Raw genomic sequence first — 21,048 nt, 5'->3', positions numbered from 1 at the left:
ACAAAGGGAGGATAACATTTACCTGCCTGACATGGATGACAGGCAGCACTCCCATTGCTTTTCATTGATTACTCATATTAGTAAGGGTTTGCAGGAGAAGGACCTAGTTTTACAAGCTGCTTCCTGTACTGTGATGGCGTGAATAAGAATTTCAAGAGAACCTTTGCTGAATTTTCACAAGGCAGATGACTTGTATTACTAAAGCAAAAACAAATAAAAGATATTAGCCACTCCAAAATGATTAAGGAGGGTGTGACAGGTTCCCCCTCCCTTTTTGGGGTGCCACCTGCAACTGGAGTACCACTGAGCCTGCCTGACCCACAAGCCTGGACTCCCTTTCATCCTGTAATGCTGTGGCAAGCTGCAGACATGCTCCCGGTCTCACACTTTCACCAGCACACAGGTAGGGACACAGCTGGCTGCAGAAACACACAGACACTGAGATCAGCTCTGCATGGGATGGCTCAGCTAAGGAATTGCCCAGTACTCAAGTGCACACCCCCTCTAGAGGATAAACCCAAAATTATACCGTATTGTCCTGCACAGAGAACTATACAGCATAAGCTCATGACATTCATCCCCTTCCTCAGTGTGGAGAGAGATATGCAACAGCTTTTTGCTCCCCAGTTATGAACTCCACACACTGGGTTTTAGAAAAACAAACACAAGTTTATTAAGTACAAAAGATGGATTTTAAGGGATAGCAAACAGATCAAAGAAGATTACCCAGCAAATAAAACAAAAATACAATCTAAGCTTAAGATACTAAAGAAACTGGTTACAAGTAGTAATTTCTCATTCTAAATGTTGTTTTAGGAAGACTGCAGAGATTCTTGAAGGCCAGCTGCTTTTGCCTGGAGCTTAAAAAACAAATATATTTTCTGACTGTTGAACCTGTCTCTGCTGAGTCTGAAAAATAAACTGAGGAAGGGAAAAGAGAAAGCATGAAAAGGTAAGCAGCTGAGGAAAATCAATACAAACATATGAGAGGAAAATATTAAAATAAAGTGTTCAAAGGGAATGCCCTTGGGAGACAATCTCTTTCATCCACATGTAGAACAGGGCGCTGTTTTATTGGAAGCTGCTGAATAACAGGTTTAGAATAAACTGGCCCAGATTGCAATGATTTTGTTTACCATAACTACTGGCAATTGTAATTTCATCCCTTAGAGATTCTTGGTGTATCCCAACTATCCTATGTTGTAATGCTGCTGTCTTGCTGGGAGTGAGAACAGAAGATAGAAGGAAATACAGCTGGTTTAATACAACACACAGGATTCTTTTCCTTTCTAAAATCCAAAATATTATTGAATCAAGAAAAGTAACACCACCAGTTTGCCCTTTCCATACCTTTTTATGAGAATGTTAGGGAAGGAGCATGTCTGGTGGTTAAAGCAACAAAATCTGAACACCTGGATTCTATTCTCCACTTCGCTATGGCCATGCTGTGACTCTGAGCAAGTCCCTTACCCTGCCTATTTCTCAGTCTCCTCATATGTACAATGGGGATAACACTGCAAGCCTTCTAGCACTGTTGTATGCATGAATAGCTGTAAAGTGCTTAGAGATCTCCAAATGAAATGTTGTGCACAGGATGCAAAGTAATATTGGTATGAGTCACTCAGTTAGAAGATAAGCTATTTAAACAAAACATCTTAACCCATCTGTCACCAGTGACCCAAACTGTTCCCTTGGACATACACACAAGGCTCCCATTGTCCTCAGTGAAACTTGTGCATGTGAATCTTAGGGCAGACGTTGGCCCTCTGTGTTTAAATCCCATCTGATTACTCTAGTGACAAAAACCAAACACTGCTAGCTCTTTACATAAAAACAACTCAAAACCATGTAGCTGTGCACATATCTGACTTATGGAAACATACTACCACCATTTCCATAGTCATCCTTCCCCCGTTACTTCAACTTCTTTGTTACTGATTATGGAGGGCCCAAAATCAGCCTGGAAGCTGCTGGGAAGGGCTACCACAATACAAACAACAGTATTTTCATTTAATAATGCCTAGGTGGACTGCAACGGAGTTGTGAATGGTTACATCAGGGCTGAATTTGGCCAAGTATTTTTTTAATGAACACTTCCATATAAACCTACCTTAGACTCTTCTGCCATCTGTATACCTAAAGCAAAGTTCTATATTTCATTAGTGCATTTCCTCCTATTTTCCAACACTCTCTGTAGTCCAGTATATTTTAATGGAGTTTGAAAGTATGTACCTATTTCTGGATCTCAAATGCTGGCAGGTATGCATTTGCTTGTTTCTTATAATTAGTTCCAATTTCAAACAATGGAAGAAGGAACCCTCCAATTATTCCGTCTGCGGCAGATTTCTTTTTAATTGTAGAGCATCTGCAGTTGAAGAGGTTTGCAGTCCTTTTAGGCAGCTGAGCTTACAACTCAGCAGATGGTGTCAAATGCAGGAGTATTAAAAAAAAAAAATTGCTTTTAAAAAAAATAAACAGTTCTCGGTCTGAAGAGGATACTGTGATTAGCTCAGAAAATGAGTATGCTCACAGTATGTGAACATTAGAGTTCAAAGTATCTTTTTCATATTTGTGTGTGTGCGCGCACATGTGTATGCTTCTTTATTAAGAGTGCTTTCCCAGAAAGGTCTGAAATTATGTCATCAATGCTAACTCTAACGGTAATTGCTTATTTTCGGAAGTGCTAAATAACAGGAAGTACTTGCTTTGCTGAATGTTAATTTAATGGAGCAGTGATGACATGTTGAACCATCAGTTACATACTGTATGACTTTGTGACATAATTACAGAAAAGGCCCCTTTTCTTTGTTTTGTTGTGAGAATCTTAAACATCTCTGTAAGCCGAATTTTCAAATGGGCTTTCAGAAAATGAACCTATAAAATTGGTGATCATGCCTGCACTCATATCACTTATTGCATAATAATCACTTTTTCCATTAAAGTGTATTTCTGTACGCAAATGGGAGGTGGGAAAGCATGCAGATAGGTTGCTGGCAAATTCTGTGGGACTATTTTAAAAGACTTGTTTGAAAAACTGGCCTTCTGTATTTATACCCAGTGCTTAAATACAGTGTGTGTCTGTCAGGGAAGAGAAGGGGGGAGGGGAAAGGGAGCGCTTGCAAGGGGTTGCAGACCAGGCAAAAAATAAATATATAAATAAAAATAAAATTGAGCTGAGCAACTCACTTTAAGCACCAACTTACCAAAGCTGCTGCTCCTGGATTATGATAGACCCCTCTGACTTCTTTCAGACCATGTTAAGCATTATTTATGCTTTAGTTACTGCTTGGTAAACGAGTCCATTTCCTACTGCCATATACCAATATAATTTACATTATTGCTAACAATGTGGATGCTAGCCTGGCCATCTGCAAGGGGCTATTAACAAGCCCTCTGAGTAAACAAGAAAATCATGGATACCATGTTCAGTTCTGCCATCCGTGGATTTTTCTCCTTATGTGACTACTGAGAGTGGCCTTAGATCAGACATGAGCCAGAATAACAACCTGAAATCCAAACTCTCCCAACTATGGATGTCAGATGGGAAGTAGTTTTGTAGCCTAGATCTAAACCACCCCTCTACAGTAATCCAGAACTGTGAGCTGTCCAGTTTCCCTAAAACAGATCATATCTCACTAACATCATAAAATTTCTGCCAACTCAAGGAGATCTCTCACAGGAAAAACTCAAGATTTTGCTGTCTTCAGACCTGAGTCCTAACATTCGTTCAACCCTGAACTCAAACCCTAGCCTAATCCAAGTCTCATGTCCCCATTCCTATTAAAACGTAGAGAAAGGGGCAAAATGATTGTTCAGATGATGTGACCAAACTAGTCTCCCTGAGCCTTAGCTCCCCACCTACCAAATGGGAATCACAGTACTTCCCTACCTCACAGCAGTACTGTAAGGATAAGTGCATTAAAAATATTGTGAGGGACTCAGACACTACAGTAATGGGGCTCTCTCCCTACCTAAGATACCTAAATAGACTATGTGATATCTTTTAAAGGAGAGGATCCTCCTGACTTGCAATTTATTTCACCAAGCATCAACCACAAATTTCTTAGCACGAAAGCTCTTTATCATTTTTACAGTTCTTTTAGATACAACTTCATATTAGCATATTGGACAGGCTCTTTTGCTTCATTCAGCAAAGCAATCTGTTATCTCAACAGAACACTACAAATCATACCTAATTGTTATCATATCTCCGTGATCTCCTTGGATGTACCAGCTGCAGTTTATGGCTGGAGGATAGTTTAGTGGCCAGGAAGGACTATAGATGACTCCACGTCTCTCTGTGTGCTGTTCCAGTTTTCCACTGCAAGCAGCTGTCAACCAAGAAAAAAAGCTCTTTTGTTAAAGGTTTAAGCTAATCAAAAATACACATTAGCTACAATAACTTTCCTCAATTTCTAATGGTTACAGATAAGTTAACAGTCAACAACTGTATCCTTTTATTGCTCTCTCTCCCCTACCCCGATCTTTATCACCTGGTTTTCTGCTTTAAATGCAGGTGAGCAGCCACTTCACAAAATAGGATCAACAGCCCTGCACGAATCTGCCAAAAAGATACGATCAATAATCCTGCATGGATCTGCCAAGAGGATATAATGATGCGGAAAACTGACTTACTTACTTACCAGCTTCCCAGAGACTGGGTATGCCACTCAGCAACTGGAGGAGATCCATATTCAACATGAAATATATAGAACCTTTCTTTTCAAAGGTAAGTTCCTGGAAAATTGTTTATTCTCCTAATCAAATCACAAGCGTCAAGAGTTTTAATTTTTAGCCAGAGAGTTCTCAGATACAGGAAAGAAGTGAAAGAGACAAAATTAGATCCTGATTTCAAATACTCCCAAAGTTTGGGGGTGTTCAGAGCCGATGCACTGGTTCAAGCACATCTCTGCTTTAAACCATATGCTTAGACAGACCACTCAAGAGCCAAGCTCTTACGAAAATGTATATGTATAAGCATATGGTTTTATTTCACTCCATTTGCACAACTGAGCTACACTGATTCATTACATATTCTAATTTTCACTCAGTAGCACAATATTTGGGTTCAGAACTCTGACATGGTTTGTTAATTTAACAAGGCATAGATGTTTTTTGTAAATTTCTTGAACATTTTATCCCTATATTTAAAAAGCAACCGAAGAAAAGATACATAAATGAGAAAATGGGTGAGAATATCTAACATGGGGTTAGGTTTGGTTGTTTTGTAAAGTGGGGGAGGGGAAGGCTAATTTGGTGGTTAACCCAATGCAGCAGGAATCAAGAGTCCTGGGCTATATTCCTGAGTCTGCCTCAGACTTCCTGTATGACCTTGGGCAAGTCATTCCAGACTCAATCCTATCAGGTGTGTAGCACCCTTAATTCTCGTGACTTCACGAGGAGGTAAGAGTGATTGACAACTCAAAGAACACCCCTTCATACCTGATTTTCAAATAGTTAGGGCTTGGCTACACTGGCGCTTTATAGCACTGCAACTTTCTAGCTCAGGGGTATGAAAAAAAACACACCCCTGAGCGCAGCAAGTTACAGCACTGCAAAGCACCAGTGTAAATAGTGCTCCAGCGCTAGGAGCACGGCTCCCAGTGCTGCAAGCTAATCCCCATGGGGAGGTGGAGTACCTGCAGTGCTGGGAGAGCTCTCTCTCAGCGTCGCACTTCAAAACGCTGCTGCGGCAGCACTTTGGAGTTTCGAGTGTAGCCAAGCCCTGAGGCAAAGAAAAGGTTTGCTAAGTTGAAAGCACAAATGCATTTGCAACATGGCCAACCATATATTTAAATGGCCATTTTCACATACAAATACTTATTTGCATAGAGTCACAGTTAGTGTGCATGCAAATTAGGCATGCAGTTACAATAAGATTTGTGTCTTTAACTTTCAGAAGATCAGGTTCTCAATCACTTCACTTCAGTTTTCTCTTCTGTAAAAATATGTGATAATACTTACCTTCTCCAAAGGATGCTATGAGATTTAAATGGCTATGGGCCCCTATTCAGCAATCTTTACCCCACAAAACTCCTGGGGAATCCTGACCAAGGACTACTGATGTCAATGAGAAGTTTCTGGAGAGAGGTGTAGGAGTAGGAATGCTAAATATAGCCCAGTGTTTTCAAAGCACTTTCAGATACTCATATAGAGGACATTATGGGAGTGCCAATTATTAAATTAGGGACTGCAAATATGTCTAATTTGCAAACATCCAATTCAATGGCAGAGGAAAGTGAAATGTTCCAAGAACAAATGGCCAAAGTTTTTCTCAAAATATACTCAATATGGTATGAGAGGGAAACTATGTGAAATTTAATACTTAGTCTGAACATTCTCTGTTAGCTCTGAAAATATTTCTAAATCTATTTTCAAATCAAGAATAAGCATTTTATGATTTGCTCTTAACAGCAGAATGTCTTACCTTGTGATGGGAGCCTAATTTCTCACAGCCTAGAAGTTTACAAGGAGAAAAAGGATGCTCCAAATCTTGGATTTCCTTGTGCACATGTACATTCAAAACATACCATCAACATGCTGTAAATCATGAGCTAACATTATTGCTGGAAATCCACCACCACAAAAAAAGTTACTTTTAAATTAATACACTACAGTTTAATATGCAGTAAGCACTATGTATCGTACTTTAAGTGTAGGCCACATGAATATAAAAACCATTAGGCAGATAGCTTACCTGAGGGATAGGATATAAAAACTTTACTGTCAACTTGTAAACAGCAAACACACCCAGACATCTAGCTTACATTAATAGTTTTCAATTACACATTTTTGCAACATAAAAATTCCACAATTAATTTTATAACAAGAAAATGTTGGCTGCTCACATTTCTAAAAATAAAGCGGTCCCAAAGTGCCCTCCCAGTGAGACTGCTCTTCGGCAGAAATTGAGAAGTGGATGCAACTGTAATGAAAATAAGATCCACAAGATTTTCCCACCATAGCTCTCAACTTCTCTCACTACACATACTGCTACAGACTGTACTTAGAATGGTAAATGTGTTCCTCCTCCACAATCATCACTGTATAAATGCATCATGGGCAGAACTAGAACCATATGGGGTGAGCCTACAAAGATCAGATCTCCTAACTGCTGCAACTAAAACTTTATAAATATTAGGTCCCTTTAAAAAAAGCTTTTCAGCACACTGATCAGGGAACCAAAACCACTGGTTATATATTATTGTCCTAAGGCTTCCACCAACAGCAATACAACTATTCCTATCATCCTTACACTAATTATTGGGTTTTGTATTAACACCTGTTGTTGATACTGTATGCATTATGACTACGGAACAATAGGCTACAGAGATCTTGGCCATGCAAAATTATTTCAATCTTGATTTTGAAAGAGTCACACAGACACACTGGTGACTCTGAGTGACTAATGTCACAATGCTCACCAATTCATCAGTATTTTTAAGATCAAGTAAAAACTGCACTTTCAAGAATATTCAGTTTTCATAATTTTAAGATGGAGTAGTATCTAGATTGATCATACTAGAGTGACCCTGAGTAACAGATGCTTCAAACAGTTAAACTTTTTCCATATTAGAAAGTACGTGCAGTAGATTTGATGCAGCATGAGATTTTAGTTTTTCAGGTGTGCTTTTCTAGTTAATTCTGCATCACTGCTATCAGCAACACCCTAAAAGAACTATATACAATGCTAACTAAATAACTCATCTGAAAATGTATGTGGCAGAAATGGACATAAAAGAAACAAAGCTTTGCCAATTTAGGCAATTTATCTGATTACTAGAACCAGTGGATGTTATCTTATAATGGCTTCCTTCCTCTAACAGAGCAAGAACACTCTGTCTGGGTTTCGCTGCTCTTATTAAAATTCCTAATCTAAAGGGCAGGTTTCAGAGTAGCAGCCATGTTAGTCTGTATCAGCAAAAAGAACAGAAGTACTTGTGGCACCTTAGAAACTAACAAATTTATTTGACCATAAGCTTTCGTGGGCTACAGCCCACTTCATTGGATGCTTATGCGCAAATAAATTTGTTAGTCTCTAAGGTGCCACAAGTAATCCTGTTCTTTTAATCTAATTGGGCAACAGTTTAATATCAAAGCTTATCATTCTGTTGTGTCCTATTAAAATAAAAAATATTTGTGTGTCACAGACAATCACTGACACATTAAGGCAAACTGAAAAAGTACTATTATGTTTACCCAACTCTCATTTGACTAGCATGTGCTTTTGATGTACCTCATTTCCCATCAGTGCTCATTACCATGTCTCCTTCCTAGTTAGTTGCCTCCTCCTCTTTCTTCTCTATCCACTATGCCTTGGCTCTACTGCAAAATAATAGGGAGCTATTTATACATAGTGAGTAGTTCAAGTCTGCTTTCCAAGCTGCTGTTCTTTCACCTTTTATAAAGAGTGTTTTAGCTAAAATAAATGATAAATATATATTTTTAAAATCTCAGTACCTTCTTTCTAAAAGCCTTAAATGTTGGTAACAAAAAAGAAAACAAGTCATCTCAGTCACATCAAATGTTTTTAAGTCTGCATTCAGTTCAAAACTAAGTTCACGGTGCTTTCTTGGTTAGAGTGATAACCTAAAAGGGTGTCACTGGGGAGTTAAGGGCAGAGAGTGGAAGCAGACAGAGCGAGAGGGAGAGTGATATCAATATAAAGAGAAAAGGAGCTCCACAGCATAGTAGTAGAATAAGCCATCTCATATGACACTTGTCCAGTTACATAATTATAACTCCATGATTTGGAAGGGATTGTGATGTCAATACATTTAGACCCAACCATGCAGTCCATACAAAGACAAAACATCCACTGATGATAACAGATGTTTAAGTATTACATGAATGGACTCTAATTCAGAAACAGATTGATAGAGACATTGTGATTATTAATGAGTATATTTACAGGGCTTGAAGTCAAAATGTATCCAGACTTCAGATTCTATAGTATTATGGCTTTTAAAGTTTACTTTAGTGTGACAGTGTTACTATTATCAAATTATGAAAACATCTACGTGAAAAGGAAAAGCTCTAAGGAGAAAGAAAGAAATTCCGGACAACTCTGCAAGTCTTATAAGTAACATTACTGGCAGCTGTTTCAAACTACTGTTCAATAGCTGTTTTTCCTCAATCTTTTAGGTAAATTCTGAAGAGTCAGAACAGAGAGTCTATTAAAAGTCAAGTACAGCCTACATTTCCTGCCTATAAGATTAGCCAACCAGAACAGTACATCACAAGGGAATGGTAAGCCCTAGATAACAGTACATTATTTTCAGAAATGCTGTATTTAAAAACAAAATCAATATTTAGGACAACAATATTTAATCTTTTATATTTTTATATCTTTTAAAAATACTATATACAAATTCTTTATGCAAGTCTTGCCATGAGAGATCTGGCCTCAGAGAGCTTCTCTCAAACAGAAATGCATCTTAATAATGTCCTCTGTATGGAACATTGAATCAAATCCCTAGTGGATTCTTATTACTGATCAAATGGAATGTAAACAGACACAAGGTCTGCTGGCCAGATAAACTGCATCACAGAGTGCTTTCCTTGGTACCAAATGTCCATGAGGAAGATTCCAATGCATAGTACCATGTGCCTATCAATTTCTCCCTTGTGTTTGTGATAGCCATTATACATAGAGGAATCAATCCACCCACGTTCTCAGAGATAAGACACAACTGCAACCCCTGGGTCAGCAAAAGCAACTGAACCAGAAGAGAGATTCAATAAAATGGGAAGGCAGGAGTGTTTGCAAAACTGACTTACACTGAGGGTTTAGCCATGGAAGAGCAGTTTTAACATAAAACTGGCAGAGAATGAATCCTCAAATGCTCTGGGAATGTGGCCATGCCCCTCCCTTGTTATGACCCTCCCTCACCATGAGCATAGATTTTAGAGCTGCACTGGCTTACTCTCCCCTCTCTACAAAACCCAGGCACAGAAGAAGTTACATGTGACTTATTCCACTACAATGCCCCTCTAGATTCACTTTCCACCATTCCTGTTGCACTGCCAGAAGACAGAGTAACCCAAGGCAGAACCAAGCCTAGAAACTTTAAGAGCTACAGTATCTCAACATTCTTCCTGAAACAAAACCCATCTACCTCTGCCAGCTTCTAACCAGAAACACCATTTTTAAAATGGCAATGCCAAGACCTCTTGAATTAAACTAAATCAACAAGAAGCAGTGCAATCCTGAATGGAGTAATCTGTGACCTCACATACAACACAGAGTAATGAATACAGGGCAAAAGCTAAAGAATCATTCAGACAGAATGCTGACTAGAGTTCAGTTTTGTTCCAAAAATATTTTAAAATAGTTCTGCAAACCACCCACACTTCCGCTGGTGTGTAAACTAATCCACAAGACCAACTACCTTCTCCCATTGCAATTGCACTCCCAAGGCCCAGTTCTGTTTTGAAAGCAACAAGTTGTGCAATAACTAGCTGACCATGTTATCTTATGGTTACTTCATCCTCCCTCCTTCTCTTTTCCTCCTATTGTTTGTCACATTCACTTATTGTGTCTTATTTAAATTTTGATTATGAAGTCTTTGAGCTGGGATTATGCGTATCTATGTGTTTGAATAGTGTCTCCCACAATGGGACTCAGTGTTACTCATAATAATACATATAAGTAATAATATTGCTATTGACTAGAAAATTATACTAATAATGAGAAATTATTATTTGCATCTCAAGCATAAAACAACAAAGCTGAAAATACCTAACTGGATCCTGCGGCTCATGACTAAACTTCTGAACACAAGTGGCCTCATAATTTTTCTCAGGCCCAGTAATATCTAAATACTTTGCACTTACATCACCTGTTAAATCTCCAATGAGCTGTATAAGTCTGAAAATCATGGGAGAGAGGGAGTTTATAACTATGACAAGCTAGTTCCCAGCCCTCAGGAGAACAGGACCGAGGTTCATATAGAAGCCTGAGCAGCTGGAACTCGGAGGCTGCTGGCTCCTTCAGGATGAGACTGTCTTTCTATGGAGTGCTGTTATGACCTGCCCAGCTGCTTAACAGATGGGATCACAGGAGCTGCATCTTCACAGTTGCAGTTTCCATTTTGGTTCCACACAGTGCCCAAGAGGGTCTCTACCCTCAAAGCACCTCATGATCAGAATGCAGGGAAAATGTTTCACCCATAAACTCCTATTCTCTTTGGTCTCAGGTTGCTCCAGTCATATTAATTTCCCATTAAGCCTCCCTGTTACCAAAGAGATTCAGGCAGCTGCTCAGGAGGCCAGGAGAAAGTATCATAAGTCTGGAGTCTTCCATGAAAATTAAGAGACGTGGATCTAGTTCAAAAAGTCTGAAGGCACAAGTGAAACACTCAAGTACACAGCTGCCTCTTTGGTCAGGAATCTGGGCAAGGTATACAGGATTTAACTTATCAACGAGCTGTGATGTTGGTCAGACACATATCCATCTAGCACAAAATGGCAGGCATAAAGGGGCAGAATTAAAGTTGATTAGGGGTCCCCCACTTAGCATTTCTGTATCTTCCTGTATTGGAATAGAGACAGAGTGTATATAAACACTAGAGCTGTCAAGTGATTAAAAAAATTAATCGCGCAATTAAAAAAATTAATTGCACTTAATCACTTGATTAATTGCAACATTAAACAATTATAGAATACCATTTATATAAATATTTTTGGATGTTTTCTACATTTTCTAATATATTTATTTCAATTACAACACAGAATACAAAGTATACAGTGCTCATTTTATATTTATTTTTATTATAAATATTTGCACTGTAAAAATAAAAGATAGTATTTTTCAGGTTTCACAGTGGTAGCCATGTTAGTCTGTATCAGCAAAAACAACAAGGAGTCCTTGTGGCACCTTAGAGACTAACAAATTTATTTGGACATAAGCTTTCGTGGGCTAGAACCCACTTCATCAGTTACATGGAGTGGAAAATACCAGAGCAGGTATAAATACATGAAAAGATGGGAGTTGCCTTACCAAGTGTGAGGTCAGTCTAATGAGACAATTCAATTAACAGCAGGATACCAAGGGAGGAAAAATAACTTTTGTAGTGGTAATGAGAGCGGCCCATTTCAAACAGTTGACAAGAAGGTGTGAGTAACAGTAATGACCCAACCACTCCCAGTCTTTATTCAAGCCTAATTTGATGGTGTCCAGTTTGCAAATTAATTCCAGTTCTGCAGCTTCACGTTGGAGTCAGTTTTTGAAGTTTTTTTCTTGAAGAATTGCCACTTTTAGGTCTGTTATTGAGTGACCAGGGCGATTGAAGTGTTCTCCTACTAGTTTTTGAATGTTATAATTCCTGATGTCAGATTTGGGTCCATTTATTCTTTTGCATAGAAACTGTCCGGTTTGGCCAATGTACATTACCATTACTTATGTCCAAATAAATTTGTTAGTCTCTAAGGTGCCACAAGGACTCCTCATAGTATTTTTCAAATCACTTAATACAAGTACTGCTGTGCAATCTCTTTATCATGAAAATTGAACTTACAAATGAAGAGTTATGTACAAAAAATAACTGCATTCAAAAATAAAACAATGTAAAACTTTAGAGCCTACAAGTCCAATCAGTCCTACTTCTTGTTCAGTCAATTACTCAGACAAAAGTTTGTTTACATGTGCAGGAGACAACGCTGCCTGCTTTTTGTTCACAATTTCACCTGAAAGTGAGAACAGGTGTTCGCATGGCACAATTGTAGTTGGCACTGCAAGATATTTACATGCCAGATGCGCTAAAGATTCATATGTCCCTTTATGCATTCCAGAGGACATGCGTCCATGCTGATGATGGGTTCTGCTCAATAACAATCCAAAGCAGTGCAGATCAATGCATGTTTACTTTCATCATCTGAGTCAGATGTCAGCAGCAGAAGACTGATTTTCTTTTTTCGTGGTTCAGGTTCTGTACTTTCTGCATTGGAGTGTTGCTCTTCTAAGACTTCTGAAAGCATGCTCGACACGTCATCCCTCTCAGATTTTGGAAGGCACTTTAGATTCTTAATGTTGGGTCGAGTGCTGTAGCTATCTTTAGAAATGTCACATTAGTCCCTTCTTTGCATTTTGTCAAATCTGCAGAGAAAGGGTTCTTAAAACGAACAACATGCTGGGTCATTATCTGAGACTGCTATAAAATGAAATATATGGCAGAATAGGATAAAACACAGAGAAAGAGACATACAATTCTTCCCCAAGGAGTTTAGTCACAAATTTAATTAATGCATAATTTTTTTTAACGAGCGTCATCAGCATGGAAGCATGTCCTCTGAAATGGTGGCCAAAGCATGAAGGGGCATATCTGGCATGTAAATACCTTGCAACGCCAGCTACAAAAGTGATATGCAAATGTCTGTTCTCACTTTCAGGTGCCATTGTAAATAAGAAGCAGGCAGCATTATCTCCTGTAAATGTTTTACATTGTTTTGTTTTTGAGTGTAGTTATATAACAAACAAAATCTACATTTGTAAGTTGTGCTTTCATGATAAAGAGATTGCACTACAGTACTTGTTCGAGGTGAACTGAAAAATACTATTTCTTTTATCATTTTTACAGTGCAAATATTTGTAATAAAACAATATAAACTGAGCACTGTACACTTGTGTTGTAACTGAAATCAATATGTTTGAAAATGTATAAAAACATCCAAAATATTTAATAAATTTTCAATTGGTATTCTATTGTTTAACAGTACGATTAAAACTACAATTAATTGTGATTAATTTTTTTATCATGATTAATATTTTTTAGTTAATTGCATGAGTTAACTGAGATTGACAGCCCTAATACACACACACATGAATTTCATGGCTTCCCATTTTCTACAAAAACATGACACTCTTCAATGCAGTTAGGGTGATCAGATAGCAAGTGTGAAAAATCGGGACGGGGGTGGAGTGTAATAGGTGTCCATATTAAAAAAAGCCCCAAATATCAGGACTGTCCCTATAAAATCAGGACATCTGGTCACCCTAAATGCAGTGTTGTTGTAGCTGTGTTGGTCCCAGGATAGGAGTGAGACAAGGTGGGTGAGGTAATGTCTTTCACTGGACCAACTTCTCTTGGTGGATCAGTGTTCAGGCTACATACAAGGTGGGATACTGGAGTGTTCAACTTTATATTTAGCTTGATCACTCTGGTTACCGTCCACAGACCTGAAGAAGAGCTCTGTGGAACTCAAAAGTTTGTCTTTTCCACCAACAGAAGTTGGTCCAATAAAATACAGTATCTCAATCTTTTGTCTTCTCACTCTGTTTAAGAAATTTTTCCCCTGAAAATGTTGATGTGTATTTGTCAACATTACCTAAGGCTAAATGTTTTGTCTAGGACAGCTGTATTGATTTTGGTGAAATATTACACTCATACAGAGATTTAAAATGTAAAAACAGAGAACTTTCTAAAAATCCATTATTAAACTTCTTCTCTGATAAAGTCATCCAGTTTCAGCAACAGCTTTATGTGCAGGGGGGGAAATGGCAACATCATCTTCAAAATAAGAAGAAACTCAAATGGTTAGAGGAAATAAGATAAATGTGTCTTACCTAATGAGGTAACAGCACTTTCTGTTTTCCCAGTTAAGAAGAGATTCACTGCGTAAGATACAAAAAAACAGTATTCATTACAGAGTCCATTGACTTGAAGTGGCAGTTAATAGTTTACTCTAAGCATTTGCAGGGATATTGCATTCATATGTGCTGCATTCTTCAAACAAGAACTTTGCTTATCCGTGGTGAAAGCTCACATAATCTGCTATTCTTCTGCTATCCAGAAAATAGAATGTTAGCTGAATGTCTGTCAACTGTGCTATGAAGAGAATCCATTGCCAATCTACTTTAAGTCATCTTCTACTGGTTATTTACTGGGGAAGGAGGAACTGCAATTACACTAAAACCTGTATGATAAGAGTTGGTCACTTCACCAGTTTCAATTGTGGAAATTAATTATTATGATTATTATTTTTAAGTTTGGCCCAACTATGTAAAGCAAAGTTTACTCCTTATCAACAAATTTCACTCTGCAGAAGCTGCAAAAGCCAACGCATCCAGTTTGACTTATTCAACGCCATTAAATGGAGGGTTTTGTGTTGTTGTTGTTTTTTAAAAGAGACGAGTGCTAATCGTGAGGGATATGGAGAAACCTGCCACCACCAAATTACTCCCCAAACAATCTTCATTTTCCAAAGTCTCACTTCATGAGGAAATGTTTCAGAATACAACATCAGAAAGAGTGATTCACTAGAACAATCATTACCAGAAGGTCTCCCGCAATGCAGCAAGGGATACAGCAACAGACTGACATGGAAGTAAATGAAGCACCTGCCTCATAAGGCGGTTTCACTAGTCCTGACTACCCTTTTGGACAGTTTTCTATAATCCATGCACAGCGCCCAGATACTCTGGTGACAAGTGCATTAGAAACACTGAAAAATAATTTAGATATGATCAGAAACAAAAGTGTAAAAACAACACCAGGAAGAGCAGGCCTCATTCCCTTCTCCTCTGATAGTCACTTGGGATACTGCGCCTAATCATTATTATTTGTACTGCAGCAGCACCTAGGGATCTTAGCCACGAAGCAGGGCCACACTGTGCCAGGTGCTATACAAATACAGAATAAAAAGATGGTCCTTGCTCAGAAGAGCCTACAATAGAATTAAAACTAGCAGAACAGAAATATTAACAGGGGACTGGAAAATCCAGAGAATGGGATATGCTGCTAAGGGTATGTCTACACTGCATATAAAAACCTGCAGTTTGCCCGTGTCAGCTGACTCAGGCTACCAGAGGTCGCGCTGTGGGACTGTTTCACTGGAGCATAGACTTCCGGGCTGGGCTGGGGCCCAATGCCAGAAGTCTATACTCCAGTGAAACAGCCCCACAGCCCAACCCCCATAAGCCTAAGTCAGTTGGTTTGGGCCAGCTGCAGGTGTCTAACTGTACTCTAGACATACCCTTAGTTGCCAGTTCAAATCCAGTTCTGGTCACTACTGAAACTTATCCCAATATATCAGCAATTCAGTGCCCTGTGTCAAACAGTAGGGATTTTTGTGGACAGGAATCCACACTAAAAGACCACCGTGGTTGGCACTAATTGGAATACGTTTCTTCCTTGCAATCAAAAGTCCAAAAGCTAAATAGACCCTCACTGACCTCAGCTGATCACTCATCACCTCAAGGGAGAGATCCCTAACAACCGAAGATAGCAAGTGGCCCTAACAGACTACTAATCACACAAATCTGCAATTGTTGAATGGTGATATTACGATGAACACAGCCAGGAGAAGGTTGATGGCACAGGGAGTGAAGAACTGAAGCAGTAACATGATCTATAATTTCTAAATGGCTAAAAAGGATTGCATATTGTAATAAAATATGGGGGCAGGAGGGCAATTGAGTAGCGATGTTTGTGCATTCTGTGTTAGAAACAGAGCTGCAGATTTGTATTAATAAGCATTATTAACACTATCTTCAAACTACTTTAATAGCATCAATTTTACTATGTAATTGACACACGGTAACATATGTAATGCTGTGTAATTAATTCATTAGTTTCACAGTGTTAGCTTACTCTTGATATGTTGGTAAGTATATCTTAGGGCAGTCCTCTAATACTGTATTAAAGCTCACTGATGCTCAGCTCCAACATGCCACTCGATCTGGCTCTTCCCAGCTAGCTCTCGCTCAGACATATTCCTATCTAATCACATCTGCCAGCACCATCCATTGATCAGTTCTTCTCCCCACGTCACACAACCTTTTTCAGATTTTCTTGGTCTTCCTAGGTCAGAGTACTTCCATGCTTTTCATAAGGGAGCTAGTCTACAAAGCAGAGAGAAACTAATAGGCTGGGTTGGGAAAGGAGCAGAGACTTTAGTGGCAAGTTGAAGATACGCTATAATTGAGTGGGCAGTGACTGACTCAATGCCAATTTCAGGAAAAAGCTGACAGACTCAGAGACTTAGTTCAGACTACTCAGTGACAGAACAGTAAGTTTCCATACAGACATCCTGACTCTACCTAATGTTCCAGATGATAACAGAGCACTGGCACATAAGCATGTCTGTTACTGGGATATACCTAGATTCTCAAAGGTACTAAGGCTTCTAATTTCCACTGAAATCAATGGAAGGTAGGAACCTAAGTACCTTTGAGGTCTGCGGCTATGCCCTTTGAGATCACACCCTTTTAAGACTAGGTGTTTCAGGGAGTTGTAATCTGCAGATAGCACAGACGATGGAGATGGTTCAGCTGACTCAGTATCATGTGACTGCCTGCCGGAGACACTATAAAATGCTTTCCTAGGTTGGTCTTCAAAGATGGGGATTAAGATAAATTTTTGAAGGAAGGCCCTTGGATAGGACCTAGCAGAAGACCTAGGTTTCTAGCAAAGGCTACCCAAAAAGAAGGGAGTGCCTACTTTCCCAGGCTGCTGAAAGCTAGAAAGGACTCTGGTGACTGAGACCAAGAGTTCTGAGTGCTTGTCTTTCATTTCAAATTAAATCAGCATTGTAAATAAGGCCTTGGACTGAACTGCAGTTTGAGTTTTATTTTACCTTCCCCAGATGAATAATCAGCCATGGCTTCCCATGTCCTTTCCCTTCTCACTGATGGGACTATAAGCAAATCAAACTGCCTTCTGTTAGGTCCTAGTTGTGCTAGCTTCCATGCTCTCACAAATGCTAGAGCCCCAGAAGAAAACACACATCTGTACTGGCCCTTAGGTCTTCCCACAACACTGGAATCCTTAAAGGTATGGGTATAGAAGACAAACTGCAATGAAAATAGCACATAGAAAGCTCAGTGGAATCATGGGATAAAACAGGAGAGCTGGGAAAAACAAGGAGTCACAGTTTTTCTAGTCCACAGTAAGTGGATTGTACTATATGCAGTAAGTTTATTGTACAGTCCACTTTTGTGCTTTAGACCTTAGTCTTATAAGGTTCTGAACATCTGCAACTTCCACTGAGCTCTGCCTTTCAGGATGAGGCCTTTGGGTTACAAAATAGCTCTTGTCAACTTCTGCTTTGACACCAATAAACTTTGCCCCTCTGGTACAAAACCAAAAATACCTTCTGCAGAAGTTGATCATCATTTAATTTAAAGTTAATCCGTAAGCGGTAACCATGGGTATATGCCTACATAGCAGCTGGAAGATGCGATTCCCAGCTGGAGTGGACATTCATTTGGCAGCTCTGCTCCAGCTACTGCACTAAAAATAGCAGCGTGGCCAGGGCAGTATGGATGGCAGCTCAAACTAAATGCCTAAGTACATAGCATAGGGGTTGGGTGGGATTGTACAATGCATTTTTACAATTAGTATTATTTACTATTAAGTATTCTTGGAAGTCAATATTAATTTATTATATTAGCAAAGAAGGTCCTTTTCAAAGTGCTTTTTATTTTGATAGGCCACCATAGTTCAAATACAAGCCAAGATATCTAGGTATCATAACAGTTCAGAATGTGGGGTCAGTTACCTGGGCATGGCAGGCAGCCCTATGGCGTTCTGGGCACTGACGGACACAGAGGCACCTTAACAGGTTTCAGAGTAGTGGCTGTGTTAGTCTGTATCAGCAAAAAGAACAGGAGTCCTTGTGGCACTGTTGCAGAACAAGTGCTACCTTCAATGTGTATCACAAGATTTAGATTAGGGTATGGACTACGAAAAAGGGGGAAATTGTCCAAAGATGGGTAAACTGTCTAAGCATTATGTAAGGTTGCAATCATGGTTTCAAAGTCAAGGGGAATTGCAGTTAAAACCCTACTCAAATTTTATATAGATTTTATATTTATCTATCCAACATCTGTGCCCTTATACACCAAGTTTCAGTGCAGTGTAAGTTATTTTACAGAGATGTTATAAACCACTGGGAAGAAATAGTTAAAACAGAAACTGTAATAGATCCACAGATTTTGCATTGTGTATCCTAAACTATAATTTATTATGAGCTTTCTCCTTTAAGCCATCAAATAATATGTATTTTGTTCAGGACCAGCGCCAGTGTTTTGGCGCCCTAGGCGCACAGCCATTTCGCCACCCTGCACGCCGGTCTCGCAGCTCCGGTGGACCTGCCGCAGGCGTTCCTGTGGAGGGTTCGATGGTCCCGCGGCACCGGTGGAGCTGCTGCAGGCGTGTCTGCGGGAGGTCCACCGGAGCCATGGGACCAGCGGACCATCCGCAGGAACACCTGCGGCAGGTCTACCAGAGCCGCGGGACCAGCGGACCCTCCGCAGGCACGCCTGCAGCAGGTCCACCGGAGCCGCCTGCTGCCCTCCCCCCCGGCAAAATGCCTCCCTCTAATAATCCTGGCGCCCTAGGCGATTGCCTAGGTCGCCTAAATGGAAGCGCCGGCCCCGATTTTGTTATGAAGTTTGAACATGTACAGGTATGTTGAAATAAATAACACTCAACACTGGTTATAAAAAGTGTTGTGTATTTATGTGGTGGCAGCAGAATTGGTAACATTTGTAAGAATATTCTATTTTTCTTGGAATTTTTGTGAAGCATAGAACACACACAATAAGAAATGCTGTTAAGGGAAACCATGCTGACTTATTTGTAAGCCATAAACAAGCTCCAAAACGCCCACCTTGCTTACACAGTTACTACGCTGCTAACTTCCAACAAACAACCTCTAGCTACCGCAAGACTGATAACAGTTTACAGAAATCTATGCAGAAACAGATAACACAATTGAGAACAAATGCAGCCACACAAGTCACTCTCCTAGGCATACCTGGCCCCAGCTCTAGGAGACATTGTCATTCCCACAGCAGGCAGAGCTGATCCCATTTCAGTCTGCAGTCTCCTTGCACAAGCAAAGTACGTAAGCTTGTGCTGTCACTGTGCCCAGTGTGTCCAGCAGCTGTATATTTTGTGACCAGCTTGTCTGTCTGTCCCTACCCAATGTATTCATCCATGTCTGCCCATGCCCACGGGGCATGCATGGCCAGCCATGTGTCCACCTGTATCTGCAAGTCCATCTGTGCCCTGTGAGCCCAGAGGTGGCCAATGGCTTCCATGCTCAAGCTGTGGGCATAGCTTTCTGCCAGTCCCCCAGCTGCCTCCGTGTCCGTCAATGCCCAGAACACCAATAAGGCTCCCTGCCAGTGCACAGGGTGCCCAACTGTGCCCAGGGTTTCCATAGGGCTACCTGCCAGTGACCAAAGTGCCCATCCATGGCCAGGGTGCCTATGTGCCCAAGATGCCCACGGTGCCCATGTGCCCAAGGAGCCTGTCCGTGTCCATGCGGCCCACGTGCCCACATGCCCGAATGTGCCCAGAGTTCCCACCCGTGGCCAGGATCCCCATATGTCCATCTGTGGCCAGGGTGTCTGTCCACACCCAGAGTGTGCCCAGGACGCGTGTCCGTGCCCAGCGTGTCCGTCACACTCCCGCTCCGCATCCACCCAGCGTCCGTCCGTCTGTCGGTCGGTCTGTCCCGCAGCCGCCCCGGGCCCGCACTAGCGCCCCGGCTCCCGGAGGCGGCTCGGGGAGGTGCTGCACTTACCCAGGCAGATTGCGGTGAGCGGCACCAGGGCGCCCTGCCGGAGCTCCGCGCCCGCCCACCTTCTCCATGGCGGGTCCCCGCCGCCCGCCTGCCCTTCGCCGGGGGAATTCGCTGCTGCTCCGGCCGGGCTCTCCGCGCCCACTTCCCCTCTACGCCGAGCCCGCGGCGGCGCCGGCAGCGCAGCAGCCCAGGGCGCCCCTGCCGCCGGTGGGCCAGTGGAGGCGCTGGAGCATCCCCGCTGCCCCGCCCCTGGCGCAGCCCCATGGCCGCCCGCGCGCCGCCGCTCCGGGCAGGTGGAAGGGACACGGCGCAGCGCCGCCGCCGCCCACGTGACGCGCTCGCTGTGCAGCTGCGGCAGCCGTGCCGGAGACGCGCGGCAGCCCTTAGCTCCTAGTGGTGGCGGCCCCGTAGTCACCTCAGGGGCACCTGGGCTGTAGGCAGAGCAGGAACCGCTGGGGCGTCAAGCGGCCAAACCCGCCTTCCCCCCCTAGTGCCTGAGCCTGCAGGAACTGCCCC

General features: G+C 41.2%; 1 protein-coding gene across 1 annotated transcript in view; it reads right to left on the bottom strand.

Annotated features, from left to right (window-relative positions):
• The window catches only part of LRP3 (LDL receptor related protein 3), a 29,259-nt gene extending 8,494 nt beyond the window's left edge, over positions 1–20,765 (bottom strand). Inside the window, 4 exon segments of the mRNA XM_032773351.2 lie at positions 4,193–4,331; positions 14,564–14,611; positions 20,533–20,726; positions 20,728–20,765. Coding sequence (XP_032629242.2) covers positions 4,193–4,331; positions 14,564–14,611; positions 20,533–20,726; positions 20,728–20,765 — 419 coding nt within the window.
• Positions 20,766–21,048: the final 283 nt, after the last annotated feature.

This window comes from Chelonoidis abingdonii, chromosome 19, assembly GCF_003597395.2.
Source record: "Chelonoidis abingdonii isolate Lonesome George chromosome 19, CheloAbing_2.0, whole genome shotgun sequence".
Classification (NCBI taxonomy): domain Eukaryota; kingdom Metazoa; phylum Chordata; order Testudines; family Testudinidae; genus Chelonoidis; species Chelonoidis abingdonii.
This window is presented reverse-complemented; position numbering and strand designations above follow the sequence as displayed.